Here is a 10,643-nt window from a genome sequence, read left to right as displayed (position 1 = left end):
ATTAAACGCACGATGATGCGTGTTAAGGACCCTCTGGCGACAGTCAGGTTAAAACTTATAAATTGATGAATGAAATGACTACGGTTTGTGCATTTTTACATTATTGATGCATTTAGATTTTAAAATCGATAGTGGGTACAAGTTGCCATTACTTTGGGTGGTTATTATAATCATCATATAATATTCCATTTAAAATATGTAGTGAAATTTTTTGAAAGGTCTAAGGGAGACAATCGAAGCTTATTGGGTGTAACCAAATAATATCCATTTCCAGGGAAATAAAAATCCTCGTTATCACAGTGTATATTATCAACGAATATGTGATTTAATGAAACGTCTGGTATAAAATCCTCCAAAACCTTCATCCGGGCGCTAAAATTCCCTGACCCCAAAAAACAGTTTTCTGGGTATTCATTATGATTGTATTAGGATGTCAGCAAAAAAGATCAATATCACCATCAAACAGGTTACAACTGGCAGGGGAGCGTTCTGGGAAATGTAATGGAAGATGTGCAGTGTTTTAATCTAAAGTACTATTCAATCCACAAAATACATATTACGATATCCACACGAACAAGTTATAGCTTCACAAGTGACTCAATGCTCTCAAAATTTATCTTTCCAAATTTTGATCAAAATATAACTTGAATGTTTGTATTCCAATTTTTTTTTATCAAGTTCCGTTCCTGGTTTCACAAAGCTATGATGTCATATGATTTACAAAAAGTTCTAATCAGTAGATATTCCAACTTGGAATAATGACATTATTTTCAATTGTCACATTATTTACATGATTTTTAAAAAGGAGAGTTCTAAGTGTTCATTTCAAAATTAAGTTGTCTTTGCTTCCGATATATTCGATATATTCCGATATATTCGATATATTCCGATATATTCAAAGTTCAAAAAAGGAAGATAGTCTGGGTTGATGCACTACACGAAAGTGCTATGGAATAAATGCTGATACACGTTTTGAGACGGAAATACAGTTAATTGAAGCAAGAAGAAAAATTGAATTTACTCTATGTCGGTAATATTGATTTTCAATATCGCTGTAATTAAAGTGTAATTATCCAGCAACCGAACAAGTTAAGAGTATTATTAGCGTCATGATTAATAACTAATTCATAGCTTTAAATCGCCGTGACCTAGCTGGGGTACTAAAAGATGTTAAACAAATGACGTATCAGTAATCGAATTATTATACGGCAGCAAAATAAATTTGCTTGGAATGACTTTCAAACCCAAAAATGTTAGCATTTTATTTATATACTTGGATAAAAGAAAAGGTGGTACATTACGGAACGTGGTTAGCTACTATCTTTGTCTCTCAGAGATTGCGGATTCGATATTAGATTCCAGGAACACATTGCATATTCGCTTTTCTCTTAGGAAACATTCTGGATACCCTGAAGAAAAATATGGCTCTATAAAGGAAAACTTACCCGGATTTTGCAAAATTCGTCCACATCAGGACCATTTTCTTTGATAGCTCTATTTCTGCCGGCGTTTCTCCTCCGCTCTGGTAGTGCATTCCAGCAGCCATCGAATATGGGAGGCCAAAAACATAGGGCACCTCATCGCCATGGTTAGCACCATTTAAATAAGTGGGGTCTTGTGAGAAAGACGATCTCTGGTCAAACTCATATACGAATGTATTTCTGTGGTTGGCATGTTTGGTATGGGGGAGAAGCACCCTTAAAACTGGCATGTAGAAATTATAGTCAGCGGACAGTCTGAGAAGGCTCTGCAGAGTTTTGGTGGCGTTGTCCGGATCATTCCAGTCGGTGTATTGATGGATAAGTAGTCTCTTTAGGGCATCATCGTTCTTACCAGCTATGTCACGGACAAACATTGGAATAAATGTCTCCTCGAAAAATTTCCTTGGTACTCCATTGGTGAAACTCTGGTTCATTAGTGTCTGAAGGTATGGCTGCAGAGCAAGCATTGCCACGAAAGCGCCGTCGTAACTATTGGAGCCAAGAAGTAAATCTATGTTCAGGAGACCAGATGCATTTACGTAGGAATCCGTCGGCTTCCCTGACAGGAAATGTCCGTCTTTCACCGGAACCCATTCAGCACGAAAGACCTTCTCATCCTGGGTCCCCACAACAGAATTGCTGATGATATCTTCGAAAGATTTCTTTCTCAAGCAATCGATTATCGCGACTGACGATCCATATGGGCAGTTAAGAGCTTTAGCTAAACGTTCTGCGTATTTTTTCGGGTGTTCCTCAAAAGCCCAGGGACAAAATGGGCTACCGCTCTCGACAATGATCCTCTTAAAGTAGCCTTGGTTTTCTGTAAACAAAGCTTGTGTTATAGCGCTAGCCGCTCCAGCGGAGTTTCCAAATATAGTCACCATATGTGGATCGCCTCCAAAAGCGGCAATATTGTCATGTACCCATTTGATGGCCAGTCTCTGATCCCATAGACCGAAATTACCGGGTGCATTCTCATCTTCTGTGCTAAGGAAACCAAGGGCCGACAATCGATAGTTGAACGTCACTACCACTACATCACCAAGCAAAGCCACGTTCTCTGCAGCATAGATTCCTGCCTGGCCGATTACGTACGCTCCTCCATAGATCCAGATCATAACGGGATACTTTTTACCGGAAGTAACTGCTGCCTCTGGAACGAAGACATTAATCGTAAGGCAGTCCTCGGACTGGGCGGGGTTACCAGGCAACCATTGTTGTAAATAGAAAGAAAACTGTGGACAGCCTTTTCCGAAGGTGCTTGCATTAAATGGGGACGAAAATGATGCCTTCGGTACTGGTTTACTGAACCGCCTTTGTCCAGTAGGTGGTTCAGCGAATGGAATCCCTAGATACTGATAAACTTTGCCAGTTTTTCCTCCAAAAGTCGCAGACGTTGAGTGACCAATAATTGATCCAGTTGTGATATTCACTATCCTGGATTCTCCATAAGCAAAACAGAAGAAAATTAGAGATATAACTACTTGTAATAAACAAGCGGCCATATTGGACTTAATTTCTAGTTAAACAGCGGTCTGCCGGATCTAAGATATTCGTCTCTTTATATGCACCGGATCCTTATCTCCTGACAGAAACAGGTGTGTGCCGTGTCTTACTTTACATCCATATGTAGAAAAGTAGCACAGTGACACGTGTGTCATCCTAAGTCCTTGTATATGTCCTGATTTCAAGGCAACTTATCTTTCTTCGAAGACTTTTTCTTAGCAGCAGGAACTCAAATTATAAAAATAATTGTTGTTAAATTTTGTGAGAACGGTATTATCTCTGTAATTATTATTTATTTATTTTTTACTTCAGACAAGTTAGGCGATTTGCTTCATCATATCTGCCTTGATTATGACAGAGGAGTCCACATATTCCTTATCAGATTTCAGCTTTACATTGTGACAATAGAATAGATATCATCCAATATTACAATGGTACATTTCTGTGTTAATTATTTCGAAGGTCCCATAATTTAATCCGATTCCTTGAATTCCCAAAACGTGATCAATGCCTCAGTGTTATCAAAACTCAACAAATTAATATTATATTCCGTTGAGTCAGTACTTTTTGAATACCTTTATGCTAATTATTAAGTCCAGCAGAAAGTCTCAAAGTAGTCTGGAAGACTAAGGATAAATACAGTAGCGAGTACATCAAAGTTACGGATAGCATGAAAAAAAGTAAATCTGCATAACAAATGAGCTTGTATGGGTGGAGAAAGAAACATCGTGATGTAGGTTCGAAAATATTTGATATAATAGCAACTTGACAAAAATACCTTTACTCTGATTTTTAGAAGAAAAAAAAATCTTATTCTCTCTGATTATATTACTTGTAAAAAAGAAGTAATTTGCGATAAATGAAAAGTAAATATGGTTCAAAAGAAACTCATATTATTCCGTCCATTAACATTTTTATATCAACAATAGGGCATCTATTCCATTGTGAGATAGAGAAAGAAAAAAAATGATAAATGATACCGTGTTCTTTATTTATTACTGGCATTCTTTTTGGCGGTTCACTTAGAAAATACCTCCCGAGTCGATGCGGAAATACTTTCCCCCATTTTAAGAGGCTGATACACAAGTTGTTATTAGACATCTGAGAGTGTATATTGAAGGGCAGGGATATAGATAGTGGACATAGAGGGGCAGAACCATAAAGAGTGTATATAGACGTGTAGAAATATAGAGAGTATATATAGACGTATAGAAATATAGAGAGTGTATATAGACGTGTAGATATATAGTGTATATAGACATGCAGAAATATAGAGAGTGTATATAGACGTGTAGAAATATAGAGAGTGTATATAGACGTGTAGAATTATAGAGAGTGTATATAGACGTGTAGATATATAGTGTATATAGACGTGTAGAAATATAAAGAGTGTATATAGACGTGTAGAAATATAGAGTGTATACAGACGTGTAGAAATATAGAGAGTGTATATAGACGTGTAGAAATATAGAGAGTGTATATAGACGTGTAGATATATAGTGCATATAGACGTGTAGAAATATAGAGAGTGTATATAGACGTGTGGATATATAGAGAGTGTATATAGACGTGTAGAAATATAGATAGTGTATATAGACGTGTGGATATATAGAGAGTGTATATAGACGTGTGGATATATAGAGAGTGTATATAGACGTGTAGAAATATAGAGTGTATATAGACGTGTAGATAGATATACCGGGAATGTATACATAAGGACAGGAATATAGAGATTTATATAGGACAGATATATTGAGAGTGTAAATAAAAAGGCAGAGATATAGAGATGGTATGTAGAAGTATACAAATACAGAGAGGGTATGCAGAATGGCGGAATATAGAGATGGCATGTAGAAGGGCAGAAATATAGAGTGTATATAGAAGAACAGGAATAAAGAGATGGCGTAGAGAAGGGCAGAACTATAGAGAACTTAGTAAGCGATACTTCTGTACCTTGTCACTGAAATCTTTAGAGTATTCTTAAATTCAGCGATGTGAACATGTAAAAATTAAATAGCAGAATAGAAAAGGTCTTTGATCTACCATTAACGTGAATTTTTTTATTTATAATCAAACGTCTGATATGCTATAATACATATTGTACATCATAATGTCCATTTTTTTCCTCTAAATAACTCAGAAATGTGCATCAAAAACACATATTTTGAATTTTTTTAAAATGAGAACATATGCCGCTGTGATGTTTTGATACATCCAGTGATTAGAGGGATTTTCGGAAGTAACGAACAGCACTAGTTATTTTACACTTTATCTTACGCACATTACAGTTAAAGGCACACGGCACTAATTGTATAGAAAATGTGAACCAGCCTGGAAACTGGTGAACATAACATAGGGTATATATGGGTTTTGGATGGCCTGTATTGTTTGATAATGAAAGTTGTTTTGTTGGAGATAGAACCTGTTGAGAGCTTACTCTAGTTGTAACTTAAAAAAATAGAGACTTTGCTTTCTTGATGGAATCTCAGTACTTTAACCGTCTTGAGCATGGAACACTCATTACTGAAATTAGCACCTGACTCTTCGGTGCGGAATTGAAAGCAAATGTTTCAAACACATGTATGTCCGGAAAATGCCGCGGCTGATATCCTTTCCTCTACACAGAAGCTGACATCCAGCTGATAAATGTAGGTTTGATCATGAGCACTCAAACTTTTTGACCCATTTAATTTTTAATATCATGGTGTTTGCGTAGGTTTATTATGGGAACTGAATTAGTACCCTGAGTATTTAATGGGAAACCATTTCAATATATAATTTACTAAAATGATATTGCTTGCCAAATTGTAACACATTCTGGTCAAAACTGATTATGAAATGCATTTAATTACTGACAAACTTATTACAAAAAGTCAACAACTCTATGCAAAACAATGAAATAAAGCTTGAAGTTAGGATAGTGTATATGCCTGCCATGTGCATAGACTGACCAGTGATACACAGTAAACTCAGAATGGGATAAGATATAATGTACTGAGGTGTCAGACACGAAACCATTAATAGATACGAATATGTGATATTGAATTAGGTCAACTATCGTTCAAAACAAAGACCAATACGTGAAATGAAATGTATCTATTCCTTACATCCCTGTTTGTATCATATTTTCGTTCTTTCTCATCTCCACGCATATAATCATGAAAATTATCAATCAGTAAAATATGTCATTAAAATCAAGCTGTATGAAGGAATAATGCTGAAATGTTGAAGTATTATTTAAATGGTTGTTACCTCTCAAGCATTACTTTGTGATAAATACCGCCAACAAATCGTCACATTTAACATATTTTTTGGCACACAAAAGAAAAAGCAAAGTAAAGATCTAGTTGAATCACATTCTTACAGTTTTCAAACGTATTCATTTAAGTTGGAGAACTATATATTTCGTCAATGCTTCAGAACCCATTTGCGCATAATTGAAATGCCCAGTTCATGATTTTGTTTTAATTGCATATTGAGAATTAGGAAATAGCAGAGCCGCGGACAGGGTAGCACAACTTGGACATACTTCCGACAGCCCACAACGATCGGGAGGAGGGGGGGAGGAACCACCGTCACAACTGTAATTCATAGGGGCCTACTTGAGACTTTTTCCTGGGGTGGGGCTCACAAGTCCTGTCCGCGTTGCCCTGGGAAAGAGACTAAGGCCCACGCGTTCGTAACTTATAAAAAATATATTTATAGACATAAACTAATTTTAAAGCGATGACATAAAATTTTAAGTTTAATAACATATTAAACTTTTTTAAATGTTTATTTCCAAATGCCTTGCTCACAGGGGTCCTCGCGCGTAAATACTGGGGACCCGGCTAAAATGATTCAAAATCCGGCCACGCGTTTGCTGAGGCAAGTGCTGATTGGTGGCCATGAACATGTACACGAATGACACCACTTCGTATCTCCATATTAATCATCAAAGTGTCCTACATTTTCGGTAGTCATTGACTTCCGAAAATTTAGGTCAGGGTACTCAAAACGTAGGCTAGATGCGTGATTATCAAGTTCAAATGTTAGTCACGCAAGGTTACTCACATTCGGACTACTAGATTGGTTATGAATTTACTCCAAAGCAACGTAGGAGGAATGTATACATTTTATACGTAACGGATCTACATATAACTTCGTAATAATTAGACTGGTATTTACGTGTGTAAATCTCTCTCCATGTAGATCAGTTTGTATGTATGTATGTATGTATGTATGTATGTATGTACAATGAGTCACAAAATCGGAATTTTAAAGGGTTATCGTTTGGAATTTAATGTTGATGATTATCAAAGTACTAAAATCTTGCTTCTTTTTCGCAGTACACAAACCTGATTTTGAAAGAACCATCGATTAAGTTGCTGATGTTGTTATAAGGTTTAGCGCCATCTTTCAGGACAGGATAGGCTATATATGGCGGCCTGACAAGATAGGCTATAAATGGCGGCCAGTATTAATGGTGGAAGAAGAACTCGGGAAAAGAAAACCCCGGAAAGAACGACCGACCCACGTGAAGCTACTGGCAAGCTTTCTCAAACACACTGGCTGAACCCAAGACTCTAACCCATGCAGACAGAGGTTAGATGGCTGTGATCCGTAACGGTGAGCGCTTTAGACCACTCATCCACTCGGCTACTCGGGGCCCCCATCGAATAAGTAACAACGAACGAGAAGCGGACAGTGTTTAGTACATTTTTTCAGGGCACTCTTTACATAAGATCAACAACAAAACATTTCAATTTATTATTTTATAAAATTTTACGTCTGTTTTGTCAACCCAGATCAAGTTGACAAGAGTTTCCATTACCCTGGAAATTGAATTAATAAAGGAATTAACTCTTGCGACATGTTTCTGGTGCTGAACACCAATGAATTCATACTTACTGATTCTGTTTAACCGTTATAACAGCCAAATATCAAGAACTACATTAAATATTTAAGCTTATCACACCTGTTTTGACACATGTAAAGTGTCATGTCAATAATTTGATCATTACGTCAGCTACAGTATATACCGGTCTGAGGTTAATGTCTGAAATGGTATTACTAATAATAAGTGATTAACTGGAGATCTTTTTATTTTGAAACAATAAAAAAAATCCATGTACCATGCCACTTTAAAAAAAAAAAAAGACAAATACTGACTTCTTAATATATTTTAGTTTTTATTTACGATCTATTTGCAAATTTGATTTGTGTAAAAAAAAAATTGTTTTATTAGAGTCGACAAAGTAAACTCATTATCAACGTAATTTTTACACATGGAGAAAACATTCCGCGAATAAAGATCATGAAAAACAAATGCCCTTTTATATACCGCAATCAATTTTGTTTATTTTTATCGTTTTTATTGAACCAACAGACCACTACAATGCATTCTAAGTAGCAGACACTCAGGTTCCATTCCAGTCATTATGTACTTCTGAGATGGGGTCCGGTATAAGATGAAGTTGTTTTCTACCAAAATAGCTTCACCCATTAGTGTTCTCAACTAAGAGAGAGAGAGAGAGAGAGAGAGACTTGCGAACCCACCTGTGGATATTTATATGGGCCTTCTTAAGGAAGAGTAAACGCTATTCACGGTAAAGTTTCGTTGCACACAACTCGCCAGTTCGAACGCACATTGTAGGAATGTGTTTGCCCCGTATTTTTAAAATAATTATGTGAATTAAACTTAGTAACTTGATGATGGTTTGCCAGAGAGTAAATATTGGATTTTCTCGGCGGGGGTGGGGGAGCTGTTTTATAACACATTCGTACCCTTTAGTTTCTGAATTATATATTTTTTTAAATATTCGTTTTTAATATTTAACTTTAATATTGAATCTTGCTTTACCATATGTTTATCTTTATTTGCAGGTTTGACTTCATAACTGTTTTTGTAGTGCTTTATCTTTACGTTGTTTAAACTTATATTCTGCTAGGACCATATAGCAAGTATGGTTCTTATGTGTTGTTAAACAACATGCATTCATACATACATACATACATACGCACGCACGCACGCACGCACACACACACACACATACATACATACATACATACATACATACATACATACATACGTTGAAATTTTTATTACCACCCTAGCTACTAAAAATGTTTTAACTCCCACAAGAATGGATAGTAATGACGCAAACCGATAACTTCTCTTCAGTGTTTGAAAAACAGTTTTCACCTGCTCAGATATCGCAAGCTAGGTCTCACATTACTAATTTATCTCCCCTAGTAAACCTATGGAAACATTGTGACATAACTGATTCAACAGTTTTACATTTCTGAATCCTCGTGACCAGTCTATATTTATTAAGTATAGACATATTCTTGACCCAAGTTTCTCTGTACATGAGACATATGAGGACACACGGTACTAATTGTATCAAAAAATGGGAACCAGTCTGGAAATGGGTGAACATAAAGTAGAGTATGTTTGGTTTGGGTGGCCAGGGATGGTTGTTAATGTTAGTTATTTTGTTGGAAAAGGAATCTTTTGATAGCTTATCCTGGTGGTAACTTTAAAAAATAGAGAGACATTGTTTTCTTGATGGAATTTCGGTCCTTTCACAGTTTTGAGTTCAGAACATTCATTACTGAAATTCGCAACCGACTCTTTACTGCGGAGTTGAAAGCACATGTTTCAAAACACATGTAGGTCCAGAAAATGCTCATATCCGTTTCTCTACACAGAAGCTGTCATCCAGGCTTCATCTATATTGATAAAGAAAGGTTTGATCATGAGCACTCAGAAATTTAAAGTTATTACATTTTTAAGATCATGGTGTTTGCATAGTTTTATTATGAGAAATGAATTAGTACCGTGATTCCAAGAGCCGCGTCATTTTTTTATCTATATGCGTTTTCAATTCCGCGTTAAAGAGTCTGGTGCTAGTTTCAGTTACGAGTTTTCCAAACTAAAAAATGTTAAAGTACTGAAATTCAATTTAACCAGTAAAACATTGTCGCTATTTATTTTAAAGTTACAACTAAAATAAACTCTCAAAAGGTTGTCTTTCTACTAAACTTTTTACTTTCATATCAACCAAGGCAGCCAAACCCATTTTGTCTCTATTTCATTTTCATCCATTTCTAGACTGGTTCTCATTCTTCCATATCACTAATACCATACACCCTTTATTTACATGACAAACATACACATGGTGTGTGTGTGTGTGTGTGTACGTGTGTGTGATTCGAATTTTTAACGTAGCTTTAACAATTTTTCACTCATATCGCTACGATATCTACAGTGTGGCAGATTATAGTGATGTCTAGCACTGGGGCATCATACCGCAGACATGTAGCATGATGTCCCACCATCACATTATCCTGACACCAGGCTTAGATTTTTTATAAAGCGCTGTTGTTTAGTTATTCAACATTTCGTCGTCCACTGTAATACTTTCTGGTGCCAGTGGGTAGTCCCTGTGTGCATCATGTAGCTCGACTTGATATTCTAAATCGCCCTAAGAATATAGATTGTGTCATCATCGCCACTTAATATTTTCTGTATAATTTTCTGACAACATTCAAGAAACATCTCACACATGAAGGCTCTGCGATAGGGCCGAGCCATACAAATTATTATTATCTTAAAACATAACATATTTTGTTTCTTTGTTTTATCGCATTCTGGCAGATATCTGTTGTTGG

At 36.1% G+C, this 10,643-nt stretch overlaps 1 protein-coding gene across 1 annotated transcript in view; it reads right to left on the bottom strand.

Moving 5' to 3' along the window:
• LOC149796239 (acetylcholinesterase-like) overlaps nt 1-2,997 on the bottom strand; it is a 5,550-nt gene extending 2,553 nt beyond the window's left edge. Inside the window, exon 1 of the mRNA XM_089964215.1 lies at nt 1,446-2,997. Within this exon, the coding sequence (XP_089820341.1) occupies nt 1,446-2,986 (1,541 nt within the window). The 5' untranslated portion in view covers nt 2,987-2,997. The remainder of the gene's footprint in view (nt 1-1,445) is intronic.
• Between the last annotated feature and the right edge of the window lie 7,646 nt (nt 2,998-10,643).

This window comes from Sinohyriopsis cumingii, chromosome 7 (assembly GCF_028554795.1).
Source record: "Sinohyriopsis cumingii isolate HCF-2022 chromosome 7, ASM2855479v2, whole genome shotgun sequence".
NCBI classification, from domain to species: Eukaryota; Metazoa; Mollusca; class Bivalvia; order Unionida; family Unionidae; genus Sinohyriopsis; species Sinohyriopsis cumingii.
Note: the sequence above shows the minus strand (reverse complement) of the source record. Positions and strands in the feature narration are given on the sequence as shown.